This window comes from Anas platyrhynchos, chromosome 1 (genome assembly GCF_047663525.1).
Source record: "Anas platyrhynchos isolate ZD024472 breed Pekin duck chromosome 1, IASCAAS_PekinDuck_T2T, whole genome shotgun sequence".
In the NCBI taxonomy this organism is placed as follows: domain Eukaryota; kingdom Metazoa; phylum Chordata; class Aves; order Anseriformes; family Anatidae; genus Anas; species Anas platyrhynchos.
The window spans coordinates 196,784,334-196,804,760 of record NC_092587.1 but is presented as its reverse complement, the minus strand read 5'-3'; the positions used below and the strand labels follow the sequence as shown (position 1 = coordinate 196,804,760).

General features: G+C 41.0%; 1 protein-coding gene across 12 annotated transcripts in view; it reads left to right on the top strand.

Annotated features, from left to right (window-relative positions):
* Window positions 1-20,427, top strand: part of FAT3 (FAT atypical cadherin 3) — a 419,198-nt gene that overhangs the window by 352,513 nt on the left and 46,258 nt on the right. For all 12 annotated transcript variants that reach the window (XM_072032791.1, XM_072032790.1, XM_072032787.1 and 9 more), the window contains 6 exons: window positions 8,112-8,501; window positions 11,600-11,814; window positions 12,409-12,546; window positions 15,194-15,337; window positions 15,888-16,085; window positions 18,601-19,399. In XM_072032791.1, the coding sequence (XP_071888892.1) occupies window positions 8,112-8,501; window positions 11,600-11,814; window positions 12,409-12,546; window positions 15,194-15,337; window positions 15,888-16,085; window positions 18,601-19,399 (1,884 nt within the window). The remainder of the gene's footprint in view (window positions 1-8,111; window positions 8,502-11,599; window positions 11,815-12,408; window positions 12,547-15,193; window positions 15,338-15,887; window positions 16,086-18,600; window positions 19,400-20,427) is intronic.

Here is a 20,427-nt window from a genome sequence, read left to right as displayed (position 1 = left end):
TTCTCCTGGGCTATAACTAAAGCAGGTTATGGTGCTTGCAGGCAGCAAAAAGATTGCAGTGCTGTCTGGGAAAACTTTTATGTTTAGGCAATTTTATGAACTGAGCATTCAGTGTGTGTGTGCGTACGCTGTGTGCTTGGAGTAGCGCCTCAGAATGAGATGAACTGCAAACCTGCAAGTCTCACAGCACAGAGCTGGGCACAGTGTCCAGGACACGTGGGTCCCATGTTGGCTGTGTGATGCCCCTCAAGGCTGTGTTGATGTAGCACGGGTACACGTGACCTTGGCTCATTTAGGGAAAGAAAAGGAGGCTGAACAAAAAGCAAAAATTACCATGTATTCTGACAAAAACAGGGAAAAGCAGAGATCTGATTTTTTTTTTTTTTTTGTGAACCAAACTCAGTATTTGAAGCTGCAGTACTCAGGTAGGTTGGAGGGAAAAAATGGGTGTTGAAAGCCTAATTCAGGGAGCTTGGATAATACTTGAGGCTACCTTAAGTAAGTTTATACAGACAGGTTATACAGGTCAATTGTGCTTGAGGTTGGCTGTGCTTTTTTTAAAGAGTTGTGTAGAGTGAAATGCTCCTTGGACCAAGATTTATGAGACAGATTCTGTAGCCCTCTGATTAGTACCTTTAATGTGGAGAGTTTTAATCAATCAAGCTTTTAATCGGCCTGGTTCTCGGTGTGGGAAACTAATTATTCACCTCTTCATGTAAAGTGAAAGAGCTGTGGCAGAAAGGACTGAGCCCGTCTGGGGAAGCCATTTGACCTTCTTGTTGGGAGACATCTGCTCTCGAACCCTGCCCTCCACCACGAAGTGCAGGGGAGCAGACTGTGTCCCATCATCTGCACGGTGGGCTGCTGGGGAACTGGTGAACTGGGGGTGGGAGTGCCATTTGCTTAATGCTTCTGATGGAAAGCTTTAGCTTGGATTTGAAATAAATCTATCACAAAACTGATGCTTTCCCAGCAGTCTTAGGCCTCAATGAATTTTGATGTTTCAATAAAGACTAAGTTTGCAAAAAAAATACAATAAAATCCCTTACCATGTACACTTGTAAGGCAGGTGCACAGGAAATAAGAAATGTTTTTGGTTTTGTTTTTTTTTTTTTCCTAGGGAAGAATGGTAATGTAGACTCTCCTTTAGATTTCAGTCAGTTCAGTCTGGAGTGTATCTACCCCCAGGAGGGTTGTGCAGTAAAAGTATTATACCTTATTTTCCTTCTTGTACTCTCATTGGGTCAACAAGAAAACTGAAGAATCGATTAAAAGAATAAAAACTAAATACTTGTGAAATAATGGCCAAGGGACATAGCACTCTGGGGTTTATGAAACAAAACGCCTGCAGAAAGTGGCATCAAAGTGTCAGTGAGCACAACCCAAGGTGGTTCAGTGGTGACCATTTCCAGCAACACATGTATGGAAGTAATTAGTCAAGATTTCAGCTGTATCAGCAATGGGCTTTGCTCTTGAAGGAATTAGGGCAAGTGAGCCTGTTGTACACCCAGCTGGGCCACACAGGGAAGAGTTAAGTGCTGCCAGGTGAGATCGCAGAGAAGCAGGCAAGGCGGTCACAACCTGATTAAAGAGCACTTTTCTGTATAATGCATAATGGCACATGAAAATACTGAAGGCAACATTGATTTTGACATTCGCTGGCAAAGCAAATGTACAACAAATTTCTGCTTCAAATGTGGTTTGTTTATGTTAGGCAGGTCCCTTAAAGCAGGTCTGGAAAATTTTGAGGCATTCAGGATCTGAAAAAGAAGAAAATGAAGATTGAAATGTGCATAAGAAGGATAACACAAATAATAGGATAGAAGAGGTAATAAAACCCAGCTACTAGGTAGATAGCTTTGGCAGTGAAGCCACGGCTAGCTAGATGATGTTGTCTGAGCATTTATAAAAAAGATGGCAAGGAAGGCACATTCTCTAAAAAACATATGTGGAACTTCTTGTGTATTTACTCACTTCTTTGCCCCACTGCCTTATAAAATAGTCCAGGGGATAGTATACCAATGCAGGATATGGAAGACCTGAATTATTTGTTCCTCTTTTTGAGGCTATTCAAAACAACATTGCATAAGTAAGGGGTTATGCAGACTCAGGTTACAGTTGAAGTAGAAGGTCTTTTCCACCATCACTGAAGCTGTTTTGAAAAAGGTTTCAGGAATTGGAGAAAAAAAAACACGAGTTAGAATTGCTCTGTAGCATGGTGGGTGACTGGGTTCTGTGCTCTGTTCCCCAGGGCTTATTCAATGAAAAGTAATAGTCTATAGCAATGTACCTACTCCTTCTCCTTCCTTTAAGGTGCTCTAAGCATTTGAATTTTGTTGCATAGGGAGAGTGGGAGAGCAAAGCCCGACATCCTCCCCCAGCTAAGTTTAAAAAAAAAAAAAAAAAAGTTTTAGCTACTATTGCATTATAAAAGAGCCCCGAACTGTCGTCTATTTCCAACCACCTGCCATGGACAGGGACACCTTCTACTAGACCAGGTTGCCCAAGGCAGACTGGTTAGTCCTGAGGACATCTACAGGTTCAAGTTAACTCAGAAAGCTGTTCAGGAGAAAACCTAGCTTTCACCTTCTAATAAAGTCAGGAGCACTTTGAGGAATGCAGAGATGCTGCACTTTGGGCCCCGGAAAAATTTCCAAATAAAAAATGATAAGTCAGACTCAGTGGAGTTGAGACTTCTCTAGTGTTAGGAGGTAAACAAACAAGGTGTTTGGGGATTATTGTAGAAAACTCAGGTTTCTACCTAAATAAGCCCTACTTCGTATTCCATGTTTTGCTTCCCACGCCTTTTCACTTAGGAGACCCAATCCTGTTAGCAGTCAGACTATGCGACCCTATTGTTGAATCCTTCAAAGGGTCAGATTTTTAAAGCTGCAAATAGGTAGTCAGGGGAACTCAAGCACCCATCTTGCATTACAATAACGTGTATCTGTGTATTGAGATGACTCAGAGTTAGTGTGTGTTCAGCAAGCAGAAGTCATCAAAACACTCTTATTTCCTTCTGCAACATCCTAAGAGGCCAGGTAGAAAGGAAAGAAACATGGGTAGTATGGCCTAGGTGCTATCCTCACACTTTGTTGTTCCCATGAATTTCTTTTATTTTTGAGATTTCCAAGACATTATTAACAACATGGTGCCAGAGAACTAGATGCGTGACAAACAGAAAGAATTGTACCTCCTGGATTACTTTGATTGAACAAGGCCTGTGTTTGAATTGGGCCACTGAAACATACATCATACATATTTATGTCTATGTGTGTGTATATATATGCATAGATGCATACATACATATAAATATATATGCATTCTCCTGCTACAGACCACTATTTCAGCATAGTGCTAAATTGCCCAGTATTGTCAGATGCAGTGTTACTGCAGCCAGCATAACTCTAAATTAGGTGTATCCAAATGGTGTTTACACCTCCAATTACTTCATAGCCTCTCGTCACTTCGAAAACATAATCAAGCTTATGCCTGATAATCATGAAGAAGTGAAGCACTCAGGATCACTGATGGAAACAACTTGTGCATGCCCACACCCTGAGCTACATAAATCCCTGCTAGAAAAGAGAAGGAGAGAAGGAAAGAGCTAGTTAGAAAGACCTTGTCTTCCTGCTGAAGAAGGCAACATCCAACCAAACCAAAAAACTGCTTTTGGAGTTAAGGCTGTTGTTTCTCCACAGAAAAGGAACAACATAGTGAAAGCATGTCTCAGTAGCAGTGTTATGGATTGAACTTGGCTAGATTTTTCTGCTTAAATTGTAAAAATAACTTGAAAATTATTCTACAGTTCAGCAAGGTACTTTTGTCAAGATTTCTCTCCCTTTTATCTCAAAATGATGGAGAATTATAAAATCTGGTTTAGTATTTGTTTGTTGTTAATGACTTCTAACTACCAGTAACTGGTGTTGTAGTTAACATTTAGTTGATCACAAAATGTGATAGGTGCCACTGTTAACAATCACACCATGAAACAGAAGAAAGACAAAGCACAATAAATAATCAGGTAAAATGCCTAAACTTAACAGGTAAGTTGATAAGCAATAACTATTTTTACACCTTTCTTTCTGGACACTTTTTCTTTTTTACTTCTTGTTAGTTTATTTTTAATGCTTGCCATTATTTTTCTTTCCCAAGGTTTTCAAAATGTAAGTGAGCAGACAACAAAGTTAAGTCTCACTTTCCACAGATAAACAAGAATGAGTGGGCTAGCTATACTTGGGGAAAAACATTAAATAATGAGTTCAGGTGACAGACGGCAACTAGAGAGGAGTAACACTCTATATAAGGTCTTGAATATGTATAAGTTTCAAATCATGTGTGATGCAGTAAGCAGGTAATGCCCACTGCAAAAATTCACTGTCATATGGGGATTGTGCCTTTTGTATTAATGCTCAGCCTTTTACTGATGTTCATCTGGATCAACCTGTGTTGTAACTCCACCATTTTCAATTGACTTAGACAAGGAGCAATTTGATTTTCTTAATTATAAAGAGAAAGATTTTATTTCCCTGTTTCTATTCAAAGCAGTAATGACATAGAAGATCTTATTATGTGACATTCAGTATATGTTCCTTTGTTTTAGTACAGAAGAAAACTAGAAAAATCCCTGCTGAAGGATGACATTTGAGGTACTAGATGGCTGTTGTACAAGCTCTTCACACCAGAGATTTGGCAAAGGGCAATATTCTATCATATGCTAATACAGGTCTAAATGTAAAATGTGGTAGCTTTTACCTTTATTTTAAAAATATACTGCAATCCTCTTATAGGAATAGTAATTCCTGCAAAGCTTTCCGTGTTCAAATAGCTTATGGTTGTGATTGGCGCCTTAGAAATCTGAGAAGTTTAAGTGAGTAAGTGAGTAAGACAGAACACAGTTTGCAAACATTAATCCCCCAACAGCTGTGGGCAAGCAGTGTGGGAGGATTGCTTTCTTTACCAATCCAGGAACTGTGGTGTTGGAGCAGTTGTGTCCTTTCCACAGAAAAAAAGTTTGTAATCACAGCAGAGTCTACCATCAACTCCATAGCAGGGCTGCCACTGACACGAACTGGTGGATGCCTCTGTCCAGTCATATGGTAACCCTAAACACTCAAGTACTTTGGATTTCAGTGGAAATAACTCTCTAACTCATCTTTGCCTCCTGCTTATTTATTTTCCTGACTTGAGCCAGGAAGCTGAGGGGAGACAATTACTGATACAACACAACACTTCCTCCAAAGTGCTGTTTCTGCTGCAGCTTTTCATTGAATTCATTGTCCTTCCAAGGAACAAGTGTTAAGCTGCAGCCCCATTAAGCACTGTAGAGATATGTATTTGTCTTTCTGTTCTGCCTCTGCATTCAGGCTGGAAGCCACCAAGGAGTGGTACCTGTGAGTGTCCCAGCTCAGGCCCTCTGCACAGATTTTCTCTATCTCAATGCATAAAATTATAAATTCACCTGTAAGAGTCTTTCTTCCAGGTCTTGTGGGAAAAAATAAGACTGTTTTGGTCATCAATCTATTAATGCGGACAGATTGCTATGTGATAACCCACACCCCTGGAAGTTCTGTATTCCTCTCTTGTTTTCCAAGAAAAGAACACTTGCCTTAAGAAGTAACTCTCCATTTCTGCCTAAAAATTCATTATCGTAGTGTTAGCAACCAGAACACCATAATCTGAATCTGAACAGGCTCCTTTGCAGGATCAACACTTATCAAAAAAACATTGCTCATATTTTGTTAATTAACTGTCATTACCTTTAGGCAGCAGAGTACAATGAGTGTAGTCTGATTGTATATTGGTCAGGTTGCAGTCACCAAAGTTACAAGTTCTTGTATGTGAACTCACCCTATCCAGTGTCTCATGCACCAAAATCTCTCCCTGCTTCCTCATGCAAGATCTCCTTGCCACAGTTTAGAGGTGCTTCAAGACACAAGTCATGGGTAGACTATCTCCTTTCCAGCTATTTTTGCCCTTAAGGGAAATAAAATCTATATATCTTCTTTGTGGTGGCAAGAAACACTGTGATGAATATCAAACAGGGTCTTTATGCCAGAGAAAAACCAAGACAAATCTCAGCCTCTTATGCAGTCACAGGCACGTAGGCACAGAAGATGTGTGTTAAGGTCCCTGCTTAAGAGAAGTGCTTAATTCTATATAGAAGCTGGAAGATACCAAGAGATCCAAGTACATAACTCTAAATAGCTCTAAAGTTGAGATGTGTGTGTGTAAGCTGGCTATTCAGCAGCATGCTCTGAATCAGGCAAAATCCACTTTTCCAGCATCCCTAGGGATCAATTCCAATTAACAGCTCATTAACAGTTCTGGTCAGTTCTGTCCCTGTGGAGGTTAGAGGAGGATTTGTAGCAAAAGGAGATCCTGACAGAAATGCAGACATATCTCCAGCCGTTCAGACCTTCAAAACCTTCCACCCTCCAGAGGGTTTTATTCCTTCTTCAGTTCAGTCACCTTAGTTGACTGTCAGGTGGCAGTGCATTTGAAGCGAAGATATGAGCATGGTCTCCATCGGGCTGTAGGGTGTTCAGGGTCTAGGTGTTCCAACACACACACCAGTCTCCAACTAGCTTGTGTGCTGAGCTCAGTTCTTAGTGTGCAAGACAGAAAGTCTCCTCGTCTGCCTCTCATGCTTCGCTGAAGGAGAGCTTCTCTGTAGTTTTTACATTTGTGATGCTGTGGGGAAAAAAAAAATCTGGTTCATTACAATATTGGCATTTAAACTTTTCTTAGTTCTAAAGGCATTTGGATGTTTGAAATATCCTCTGGTGTCTCAAGCACTGCATAAAAACTTTATTCCCTTAGGAGGCCAAACAGTAATTCCTAATGCTATCTGAGTAGGGTCTGGGACTTTGTAGTTGCTCTAGCTTTTATGTGAGCATGGTTGAAGAAAAGAGTCTCCCAGCTCCCCCTTGTGTGGATGCCCTACTCCTGCTACGTCAAGCAGAAAACAAATGTGATTTGTGCTGCTTTTGATCAGTCATTTCTACGATGCTTTGCTGCTGGAAAGCAGAATAATACTGTCACAAATTTTAAATTAACAAAATATGCCTAGAAGGGATTGGTAGCTCTTGTTCATCTGAGTAATATCAGGCTTGTAAGGTCTGTTCTCCAGCAAAAAGGGCAGCAAATGCTCAAGTGAGAGATGTTAAAAACAGAGACACTCCGGTTTAGTGGATCTTTGTGTTTTAGTTATAATCTTTTAGCAGAGAACCCAGGACCAAAGCACAGAAACAACCAGCACCAAGGGAGCTTGAGTGAGGTTGCATTTGTGTTCACATTTAATTAGATTTGAAATGGCTATCCCACTATAGTACAGCAAACAGCCAAGTCAGTACCTTCCCCTCAGGCCTTATTACTAGCAACTTTAGCATGGATCTACATATTCAGCAGCCAGGAGGATAACTGTTATGTATTGGGAAATACAGGCAGGCTTTGAAAAACATGGGCTATTGTACAATTCAATTTTTGCTCTTAAACTGGGGGAGCGGGGGACTTCTCTTTCTATAATGTCCATGTTCTTGCAGGAGCTGTTTGACGAAGCTTTTGTCTAAAAGGTATCGTCTTCTGATAATGTTTTGCTTCTCAACACAGGAATCAAGGCAGCACTGGTAGCAAGTACATTCTGTGCCACCTGATGAATTTTTATGTGTTTATTTTTCCCTTAAATACATTTCTATTCCTTCCGGATGTGCGCTGAGGCATTTCCATTTTCAGTATTCTGCCTGTCTTACCTAATTCAGTTGTAAGCTTTTTGGGGCAAGGAACAATCTGGATACTTTCAGGTTTCGTTATGCAGCACTTCTACAAAGTGATCATTTTAAAAAGCATCATGATGAGGGAAGGAACTCAAGTCATCCACAGAGATCTGACATGTGAGAAGAGCATGTCCTGATCTCCCAACCCTTCAGCAATGCTGTACCTTCAGGTACAGCATTACCTCCATGTGCTCCACACCAATTGGAAACAATGAGTGTGATAGCAGATTTTCCTTAGGTTTTCCATTAGGTGGTTAGAGATAAGGTTGTTTTGCTTTTTTAAAAAAAAATATTTTATATTTCACATTATAATTTTCACAACTGCTTCTCTTTTAGGTGTGAACAGAAAAGTTACCTATTCCCTCGCAGACTCGGCAGATGGTTACTTCTCAGTTGACCGCTCATCAGGAATCATTATTTTGGAGCATCCACTTGACAGAGAGCTTCAGTCGTCCTATAACATTAGTGTAAAGGCCTCAGATCAGAGCATTGTGCTGACCTTGTCCTCATTTGCTACAGTTACCATTACAGTGCTAGACATTAATGACAATCCGCCCGTCTTTGAAAGAAGAGATTATCTCGTTACTGTACCTGAAGACACTTCACCTGGCACTGAAGTCCTGTCTGTTTTTGCTACAAGCCAGGACATTGGGACTAATGCTGAGATTACCTATCTCATCAGATCTGGGAATGAGAAGGGGAAGTTCAGGATTAACTCAAAAACAGGTTTGTAAACTGGCTCTTACTTGTAATACAACATGAAAGCGTTGGAAAAAATGTGAGTGCTTTGGAGAAACCTCTTGGACCATAAAAAAGTTCCAAGGACAAAGACTCAGAGCTTGTCAACGTGAAATTAGTTGCATAGTTAGAAACCAATGCTATGTTGGATGTGGATGTAAATTACAGTCCCACTCAGTTGCCCTGACTTGAGTGGAGAATGGCTTTCTCCATTAGTATTTCTGTTGAAGTCAGCATAGTTGTGACAGCCCATTAGCCAAACTCTCAGTCCTGTCAGTAATGTACACTTGTAATGTTTAACTGCCTATCAGCTGAGTAAAGATCTGGACCACAGCAAGCATCAGACGGTGCTATCAGCACCAAATAGCTGGCAGCCCTACCTTGCCAGGCAGTGACCACACAATTTATACAACTCTGTATAGCTCAACTGACAAGATTAACAGAATGGTTTGGGTTGGAAGGGACTTTAAAGTCCACCCAGTTCCAACCCCCTGCCATGGGCAGGGACACCTCCCACCACAACAGGTTGCCCAAAGCCCCATCCAGCCTGGCCTTGAGCACCTCCAGGGATGGGGCATCCACAGCTTCCCTGGGCAATCTGTGCCAGGGCCTCACCTCCCTCTGAGTGAAGAATTTCCTCTTTATATCTAATCTAAACCTACCCTCTTCTAGTTTAAAACAATTCCCCCTTGTCCTGTCATTATCTGATTGAACAAAGAGTTGTTCTCCATTTTTTGTTCCTAATTTGTCTTGTCTGACAGTTGACTTCAGCCATTCTGGTTTGGGTTTTTTTTTTGGTTGTACATCACTGAGGTGGTTTTACACTGATGGGCAGTAGAGCACCACTGCACTGCTATCTCAGTCCTCCTCTTCAAAAGAACAGGGGGAGAAAAGATGATGAAAAAAGGCTCATGGCTTGAGATACAGACAGGGAGATCACTCACCAATTATCATAATAGGCAAAAAAAGACTCAGTGTGGGGAGATTAATATAATCTATTGCCTATTGCTAACAGACTAGAGCAGTGAGAATTAAAAGCAAACTACAAACACCTTCCCCCAGTCCACCCTATCCCTCCTCCTCGCCCCGAGCAGCACAAGGGAACAGGGAATGGGGGCTGTGGTCAGTCCTTGACGCTTTGTCCCCACCACTCCTTCACAGTCACCCTCTGCCCCTGCTCCACATGGGGTGATGCTTCTGTACTTCCTGTAGTGGATGCCCTTACTCTTATGCCATTCAGGATGACCAGTGCAAATCCGCCACCAGAGCTTCTGAGCAGAACAGTCTTGATTTTGAAAGCTGAAGGTAACACTTGTTTGAGTGCAGCTGTAATAACCAGTAACCTGGAAAATCTCAAAATGATGCATTGTGTCATTTACATTACGGTGTGCAAAAATCTCTCCCCAGTCTCTGCGGAGGACACTGCCTTACATATAAGGGCCTTAACATAACATAATTGTGTGTTGTCTCCTATCTTCATAATGTTGATTAGTGCTAACAAAATTTAAACATAAATACGCCTAGACAGCAATACTTAACTTCACATTTGACAATGAAGCCAAGGAGATAAATCAATAAAAACCCATAATGAAGCTTAATCACACAGGGAAAAAAAAAAACTATTTATTATTCATTAATGTGTGACAGCTCCATTATTATCGGTTTAGAGGCAGGAGCCGAGTTTCCAGACAGCCGGGTACTGATGTGGCATGCCTGATCAGGGCTTGAAAAATAATGCTTCTCACACCATTTATCAGTGGGGACTCCCTGCTAGCCACTTGGAAGCTTCTCTTCAGGGCTCCTGCTTTCAGCAAGTCATGCTGAAAGGTAGGATTCATTTGGAGAGAGCCCAGACAAGATTAAGAAGAATGATCTGAGGTTTATAAAATGAGGCTTACCAGGAAAAACTAAAAGAATTGAAGATATTTAAGCTAGGAAAGAGAAGACATGCTGATAGTATTCAAAGTACTTACCTATGTAAAAGTACCCACAAAGAGCAGGGGAATAAACTGTTCTCTGTGTCCACTCATGAGAAAAGAAGTTTTGAATTGGCTTAAATTGCATTTGGATTATTTCAGTTAAATGACAGAAAGAAATTCCTAGCTGTAATGATTATTAAGTACTTGAATACATTTCCTAAGAAGAACAGGAAAGTGATATTGCTGGTGCTTTTTAAGAACATTAGAAATGAGTACCTTCAAAAATGACTAGGTTTAGCTGACCTATGCTGTGTAGCAGTTGGACTAAATGACCTTTAAGCCCTGTACATCCTTTCTCCTGATGAGTCTATACTGAAAAGGATTTGGCTTGCTGAGATTATGGATTTGCTTTTAAGTCTTTCCTGCCGTGCCCAGTATCACCTCCTTAAAGTCATCACTAGTAATCTGTGCACGATCCACTTTCCCCTTCTTGATAAAGTTATGCATACATGGAAGACAAGTAGAGAACACGCATAAAAAGCATTTCTGCGCTAGAAGAGGTCTAGGAGAGAGTGAGTCAGGTTACAGATAATCTTAGTTTTGGTTGTGTGGTGCAGGAACCCAAAATTTTTAAACCTAGTTTATTGGGGAAGTCCCTGTTTAATCACATAAATGATAGACAACTCATTTCTCAAAGGGATTCATACCACATTTATTAGTATTTAATTCATGAGAAGTTAATTACGTAGGAGTTCATTTCTGCTGATTTGTCAGTGTTGATTTCCAGAGTCTGCATCCAATTCTCCCACGGGCTCTGTACATGAGCCCAGGCAAATGGATGGATACGGCACCCACTTCTCCACCTACAGTACTGGCATAATAAAAGTTATTTTCATGAGAAACCATTAATTATTTCATGTCTTTGAAGGTCCTTTTGGTAGAGGCAACCCAAGTGCAATTGGCATCATTCTTTAATCAAATGACAGCAGCAGAAAACTGACCAAATATTTTTATTGGACTGGGCAGTGTTAAAGATGGAACAACATGTTTTGTGTTTGTGCAGTGGCGATAAATAGCATGCTGTACTGTTTACTCCAGTCAAATCCCTTAATCCACAACAGTATTTGTTTTTTGCTGTATGTTGACATTCCTTCCCTTGCTTCAAAGGAGCCATTTCCATTTTTGAAGCTTTGGATTATGAATCGTGTAAGGATTTCTACTTAGTAGTGGAAGCGAAAGATGGAGGTACTCCAGCCCTGAGCGCTGTTACGACTGTGAATGTGAATGTGACAGATGTTAATGACAACGCGCCAAAATTCAGCCAGGTGGTCTACAGTGCAGTCATCAGCGAGGACGCCGCTGTCGGTGATTCTGTTATAATGGTGAGTGCCGTGTTTAGGCAGGATGAGGCCTTCTGTTGCCTGACCTTTAGTAAAATACTGCTGCGCTAATAATGGCAACTACTGCATTTTGAATCACCCAAACAGTTCTCTAACCAATATTCTGCATCTGCTACTGCTTTCCCAATAGCTGCCTGTTTCCCTCCCACCTCAAAAAAAAAAAAAAAAAAAAAAAAAAGTAGTACCAAATGTTTCTTTTTTTCCCCTATATGATGTCAAAGAGCAATGGTATGTTTAAGGTGTTGTAATTCAGGAGCCAGCTTAAAACAAGTGTGTTTTACTGGAAGACAGAATTCAATTTCTCAGTGAAATATATTGTATTTATGTTATATGTCATTTGTTATATAGCTCATTGAGATTAAAACCTTTTATATGTTTTAATGCTAGAGTTTTTAAAAGGACCAAGGAGAGTCTTCTGTGACAAGCTGATTGGCTTGATGCCGTAGTGGTGTGCGGTTCAGATGTGACTGGTCTTACAGAGTATGGAGTCCTGCTTCTTGGGTCGTTGAACAGTTAATGGAGCATACAGAAGGTTTAATATTTGTTTTGCTAATTTTCACTTTTCTCTCAAAAAAGTTGATAGCGGAAGATCTGGACAGTCCTTCCAATGGCCAGATTCATTTTTCCATAGTGAGTGGTGATCGAGACAATGAATTTTCAGTTGATCCTGGCTTGGGACTCGTGAAAGTTAAAAAGAAATTGGATAGAGAAAGGGTAAGACACGTGGGATTTCTTAACTTACAATGACTTACAGATGTGTATTGATTTCAACTCTGCTGCTAGCCAGTTGTGAAGAAGCTGCTTTTCATTCTGCAGCAATTAGCTTAAGATGCTCCAGCAGGTCTTTCGAATGTTCTTCCACTTCTTCCCACCCCAGCCCTATCCCCAATTGTATTTGCAAGCCAACTGCCCTGGAATTTCTCCCATCCTGCACCAACACAACCGCAGAAGCCAGGTTGGGGAAAAAAGCCACCCTGGATTTTTCCTGTAGTGCCACTGGCAGCTGTTGCTGTGTTAATGAGCTGCCTCCTCTCTCCTGCACGTGCATGCAGCAGGGTATGCAATGGACTGATTACAGCGAGCTGCAGATTGTGGCACCAAGCACCGAGCTGAGACCTCAGCCATTAATTAGCGCTCTGCAAAACATCTCACCGGGGAGGTAATGTTATGGAGTAGCCAGGCTGCACCAAAAGTGAAAGAGTGCTTCATTAAACGGCGTCTGCAGCTTTGTTTGCTCACTGGATTATTCATTATGGGTGATTTATCACCATTTTGCCATAGCTAGCAATTAGCAGCTTTTAGGAAAATAAAATAAATAAATAAATAAATGAATACAGTTGCCTGTGCTACCAGCAGGGCAAGAGAATACTACATGACTTCAGAAGTCTTGCAACACATGAAGAAATGCACACCTCCTTCCCCCTAGCCATGCGGCTGAGGAAGCTGATTGCTATCCCCAGAATATGGGCTCAGCTGGAACAGCTCTCTGCTGGAAGCAGAGCTACTGCTTGAAACAGAGGCAAATATCTTTTCTGTGTTATCACAAAGGCAGGATTAAATTGCCAGTGGCTGGTGGCAGAACGACGACTATACTGCAGACTGGTGAGGACAAGGAAGTAATAATGGCTGTGCTTGTTGAATATTTGCTATTAGATAGTTTTCTTATATGGCACAGGCTTAATTTCTTAGCATGATTGTGTTTGGTTTCTGCATTTGGCATAGCTACGAGATATATGCATATGTGTCTGCATTCAGACACACACTTTCACCCTCACCAATCTGTGCGTGTTTAAGGCCAACTCTCAGATCCGCATTCTTCTAAGTTTCTCTCAGTTAAAGTGAGCTGTAATATTGTCTTTTCCTTTGCTTCCTTGGCACGTTTCCTAGACACAAGTGTCTCTGACCTCGTCAGGGGAAATGATACATGATGCCCCATCTGCTGTAGATCCCCAAAGGCAGTGCTGACTCCCAGGTTTTAGCAGTTTAAGGAAACTCATTTCCAGAGCTCTAATCATGTACAAACCATGTCTGTTGCCATTTGCCTTTCTGGGATATATGGAAATGAAAACAAACTCTCACAAAATTAGGGAAAGATCCCACAAAGGTGTCAATCCTGACTAGCAGTAAAAATCAAAGCTTGAAAGGGAAAAAAATTATTAATGCTCTGCCTCAGTTTCTTGACCTTCCATAGTTATGGGTTTTTCCTCCTGACTCTGTCACTACACACTCAGCAAATTGCACCCTTTCTTCTCCTTATAAACTACCTAAAAAATGTTCCCTTTTTACTTATTTTGGTCCCACAGCCCAGAAGATCCTCCTTGTTTCATACATTTAGCCTGTCCTCTTCCCTCCTACCCAAACGGCTTTGACCTTTGTGTCCTTTTGGATTTCCCCCACCCTAAAAAATGCCTTTAACTTTTCTTTGTTGCCCTCTGCGGGACCATGTTTTTCCCCTTCCCAGCCCCACTCCAAGAGGTTGGAGCGGGTGTTTTATCTGGTACACAGGTCATCCTTTGTTCTCCACCCCTCTGAAGGTTTCACGGGCAGACGTGTCGGCAGCTCTCCCTGGGGAGCATGGAGCACTACGTGAAGATGGTCGTAAGACAGGAGGCCGACATAAGGATGTAGTTCATAAAATCAAACTGTCATCCATAAACTGTGCGCAGATCTCTTCCAAATCGCCATATATGCTCAAACCTCATGCACGTGCACATCCCTATGTAGAGGACCCATGGGTGATGCAGCTGGTGGGATGCACTGAACAGCCCACGCTATGCTGACTTGTTTCTGGCTGTTGCAAACAAGCAGGCTCAAAAATTCCCTTATCTTCTACTGAATGGTGGATAAGAGCCTGTTGCTGCAGAGGATGTGTTGTCCCTGGTGATTCCAAATGTTTTTCAGTGTGTGTAAGCCAACTGTCTGTGAACTTTTGTTGGGTCTCCATCACCGTGTCAGAAACACTGTGTCAAATTGAGGCTTCCTCTAATAAGTAACATATATTATCCTGGAAACCACCCATAAGTTAAATAGAATCAGGTCACATATCCCAGCTGACATCTAGGCTGAGTTTGGATATTATCCGCCCTTTGTTTTTATGTCTGTCCCTTTGTTTCAGGAATGCATCATCTAGTAAAGATATTTTAATACAGTGAAGCTGTGTTAGGTTTATTGATAGCCTTATAAAATAGTGTTTGGGACACAATCTGGCAATAAACAGTCTAATGTTATACAAAGGGCAGGGAATGTAATGAGGCCAGACATCTTTCCTTAGAGTATGGTAGGTGGTGCAGTGGATGTAAAGAACATGAGTTAAAATTTAGGACCGCTTTCATGATGATTTAATATTTTCACCTTTTTGCAGATATCTGGTTATTCGTTAGTTATTCAGGCAAGAGACAGTGGCACCCCTCCTTTGTCTTCCTCTGTGACGGTCAACGTGGATATTTCTGATGTGAACGATAACAGCCCGGTATTTACTCCAGCTAACTATACAGCTGTAATTCAAGTAAGTTCATCCTGCACATCAAAACCTTCTCTGACTTTTAAAATGCAAAAGCATTTGGTTTCAGTTAAGCAGCTTTTGATGATTTATCTGCCAAAGATGTATCAAATGATCTTATTTAAAGGAAAGTATAAACACGTCTTTCTTGACTCTTTGGTAAGTTTCTGTTTGCCGAGACTCCTTAACCTCAGCATCTGTCGCACATTTTACTGTTCATCCCTGTTGCACCAGGGTATGTACTCTGGCCTCCAAAATTCTGAGCTGGGATGAGTTTGCACTTCTCTACGCCTCGCTCAGGATGTAAGATTTAGTGGTTAGTTGGTCCTGATCAGACAGGGTATGATCGATCACTCCCCAGCAATGCAGTGGGTGCCTCCATCTCTGATGCTAGTCCATGGGGTGCAGCAGTGCCAAATAAATGCCACAGTAAAATGACACCTTGGCCAAAGAGCATTTACTTGCATATTCTTGATAGTGAAATGTGGTATTTTATCATTGTGGTGAGATGTATCATTTTAATCCTTTTCATTATATGCTGTGTATACGCATAAAGGAAAATAAACCAGTGGGCACAAGCATTTTGCAGCTGGTAGTGACGGACAAAGACTCTTTCCACAATGGCCCCCCTTTTACCTTCACCATCCTCACTGGCAATGAAGAGGAGGAATTTACGCTGGACCCTCATGGCGTCTTGAGATCTGCAGTCATCTTCAAGCACATGGTTGCAACCGAATATGTGCTCTGTGTGCAGGTATGCCCTGATTTTTTGTGTCTGCATAGAAAGAAAGACAGCCTTCATAGTGGCAGGTCGTGTGTACGTTGCCTGTAAGGTTTGGGTTTAATTGACTTTTTTCTGTAAGTAAATACCATGCATTCCAGTTTATGTGTACACAATATAGTATATTTCCTTTGATGTCCTTAAACCCAATTTTGTATAAATATAAATAGGTAGCCAGCCACCTTTCCAATTTTCTCTGCATGAAATGGATTTTCTGAGCAGCAGCTGTTATGATTTAAGATTTTCATCCTTTTTTTTTTCTGTAGCTAAGAGAGGAAAATAAGCTAAAAAGCAGTATATACATATAAATATACCACAGAACGAGTGACAGCAAAATATTGTTCTAGGAAGGAAAATCACTTCTGCTTTTAAGTCGTAAATTTAATCACAAATTTTTGGAAGCCTACCAAGAATTCATGAAATCACATTTCGAAGGTCAGCTTAGCTTTTAAAGAATGTAAAAAGAAGACATATAACAGTCAAGCTCAAACGTAGCTCTAGAGTCATTGTTGAGGAACTTTGTAACCACGGTAATTTTGTTTACCGAAAACTATAAATCCAAGAGTAATTGGACCATGTTTTTCAGGTTTGCCAGAGAAAATGTAATAGGGTTCAGTAAATATGCAGGTCTAGGGAATGAACTGCACCTTTTCATTGAAATGGGACACGGTCATATCATCTAAGTCTGAAAATGCAGTTTTCCTCAGCTTGCTATACTGGAGTTAATTTCTCTAAACAGTGCATAACTGCTCCTTTATGAGTACTTTTAATACTGTTTGTAGCAGTAACAAGATCAGCTAGGTACAATTTAAAAAATTTAAGCTCTGTTGCTAATTAGCAGTTCATATGAAAGTAATGTTTTACAGGTTTGCAATTTAATATTCTTGCAACCCATTTTTTGAGCCTTGTAGAAAATATATATATGTGTGTGTGTGTGTGTGTGTGTGTGTGTATATATATCTTTTATTCTTACCATGTCCTCATCCTAAAATATCCTCCTTTCAGGACAATTCACTAGCCAAAGTTCCAGTATAGCCAAAATTGGGCATGTAAATTACATTTAAGCAGCATCCTCAGCTATATAGATCCAAGTATGTCATATAAATGAAATATTAGCCAGACCACAATCACTGAGATGCACCAAAATATTCAGAAAAACACGCAGCTGGATTGTGAAGGCCCAATTCCTCCCAGTGTTATTTTCTTTAGGGATTTCTGCAGTGAAATCATATTTTATAGTTTTCTGTTGTGTATAGAATATAGAAATCTTTTTTTCCATTTATATGTGCCAGATTGCTGCTTCTCCCTTTCCACCATCAGATTCCTCCTCTGTGTTATGTTTATTAAAAAGTAATGTTAAAACTGAAAATGGAATGGGAAATAATTTCTGCATGTATGCGTGTCTGTATGTGTATATGCACATCTACATAAAATCTTTTCTAAAATTCTCCATCCAGCGTGGTTAGGAAGCATGATTTTTAGTGTCTCCAAGTTACTAATCCTGTTCTGGTAATGTCCATATTAGTACTGCCATCCTGCCTGTTTTTTTTCTTTGTAAGTCTTCCTCTCCATGTCCAAATACAAAGTTACTTCAATATGTGCTACGTCTGTGCCCAGTGATGTTTCAGCTGTCTGTTCTTCTCTGAAGCAAATGGATGTGTGGAGTGGTTTATCTTAATACTGGCTTCAGTGAAGCATTTTTCTTAGTGCAGAAAAGGACACTGATTCAAGCTTGCACACCTTTCTGTCAAGATGGCCTTGGGTTTTTTGTCATATTTGCTTTTTTATTCCCTATAAAAAAGTGCAAATGATGCTATCATATGTGCTCTGGGTCATGGAGTCGTCTGTCCAAGTGTAGTGCTTCTCTCATATTTTATTGTTAGGAGCAGCACAAGCACCCTATTTCACTTTTGGAGGATGATAAATTTTATTTATTTCAAGCATGGTTTTTGATTGCTTCAGGGAAAGTCACACAGAGCGCTTGAGAAAAACTCTGAACTCCCTTGTATCCACATAAGCTAAGCAAGGTCTGAAACACTGTGGTGCACACCATGGAGCACAGAAACTGCTGCTGGTATTTCACTGGGATGCAATGTCGTTTCCAGAGTAGAAGTGAGTCCAAACTCCATTTGCTGCAGAATATACCATTTTCAAATAGCTGTGTTGTGAAGGGGGCAAGTGATAGCTGTGGGATCCTGGGAACATTTCAGTTTGAGTAATGAGACATAGTACTGACACATTTCTCTCTGCAATCCACTTAGATAAGATATCTGTGCTTCCCTAAAGAGTTTGTAAGTTCCACTGCTAGAAATGGCTGAGACATTTCTTTACATATGTATTTTGCAAATGTGTTTGGGAAGTTCTTTTGAGAGGTCTTCAGAATTACTGATGCTGTGAAAATACATATAGCAAAAAGTTATGGTTGACAGCTGCATTGTATGTGTGTCATATTTTGTTGGCTTATTTTTATTTGTTTTAATTATTTTAGGCAAAGGACTCTGGGAAGCCTCAGCAGGTTTCCCACACCTACGTTCAGGTGAGGGTTATTGAAGAGAGCATTCACAAGCCGACGGCCATTCCACTGGAGATCTTCATTGTCACCATAGAAGATGATTTTCCAGGTGGAGTCATTGGGAAAATTCACGCCACAGATCAGGACGTGTATGATGTCCTCACTTACACACTGAAATCAGAGCAGAAAAGTTTGTTCAAGGTTAACAGCCATGATGGGAAGATCATTGCCCTCGGAGGGCTCGATAATGGCAAGTATGTCCTGAATGTCTCTGTCAGTGATGGCCGGTTCCAGGTACCCATCGACGTTGTGGTCCACGTCGAGCAGTTGCTTCAAGAAATGCTGCAGAACACCGTCACCATTCGTTTTGAGAATGTTTCCCCGGAAGACTTTGTGGGCCTTCACATGCATGGGTTCCGGCGTACCTTGCGAAACGCAGTGCTCTCCCAAAAGCAAGACAGCCTACACATCATCAGTATTCAGCCGGTGGCAGGCAACAATCAGCTTGACATGCTGTTTGCAGTTCAGATGCACAACGGTGGTTTCTATAAGCCTGCCTATTTGATTCAGAAGCTTACCAATGCAAGGAGACACTTGGAAAATGTGATTCGTATTTCTGCTATCTTGGAGAAGAATTGCTCTGGACTGGATTGTCAGGAACAACACTGTGAGCAAAGTCTATCTATTGATTCACATTCCCTGATGACCTATAGCACAGCACGAATTAGTTTTGTGTGCCCCCGCTTTTACAGGAATGTGCACTGCATGTGCAATGGTGAGTACCGCTCCCTCGTCCCCTCCCATCTTTACACATTATGCGATAGGATTGTTTTTATTCCTCTGATGCAGATTAGAAGGGGCATTTCAATTCAGCCCGTTAAAGCACGACTGGCTGATGTATTGTGGGAATTGATTTCTCAGGCTCAGGAAGAATTGTTCGTGTTTACTGATGTAAATGGAAGTTGATGAACTTTGGCCTCTTATGACAAAGACTGCTTTCCTGGAGGCTCCATAATCAGAGCCATCAACAAACTTCCAGGGGAGGGGAAGGAAGGGGAGAGGAAGGATAAGAGAGGGAGTGATGTGGTTTCCCACTCAGTCTCCAACAACACCAGAATAAAGCTGTCGTGTAGTCATAGTAGAATAGCCTGCTCTGCACCAGGAATGCCCAAGGAAAAGGACCCAAGCAACACAGGTGGAAATACCTTTTCCAGTTCATTTTTGCAGAGTGGAGCAGAAACCAATGAAATAATTTACTGAGTAACTGCGAGCAAGCACCATTTCTGACCTTTAATGCTACAGTAGGTGTCAGGGTGGTGTGTTTTTTTTCTTTTTTTTTTTTTTCTGTGTTTCAGACTGTTCCACATTTTGGCAGCGATTTTGCATGGGTATATATGACAAATAGACTCGAGAGCCAATCTTCCTTATGATTCTGTACTTGGAGTACAACACCTCAGGCAGTTATAATAATAGTTCTGTTTCTTTTGTTTGCCAAGCTATTTGCTCCTCATTCCACTTCATTTAAGAGCAGAGAAAAAAGCTGCTGTAAAATCAATACATCTAAGTCTCCCTCATCTTAAGCACACATGCAGACACACACACACACACAATTGTACAAGAATTCAGTAGCTGTGTCTCTCAATAGCCAACCTTTGTCTCTGCAGCAGTCAGCAGGACTTCATGTCACACCATCGACTTCAGTGGGAATGAAAATAGGCCTTAATGCATAAAACTTAACCAGAAATCATTGTGTCCTGCAGCACATGAATAGTAATGCCTTAGGAGTTCATCTCTATAAAAATA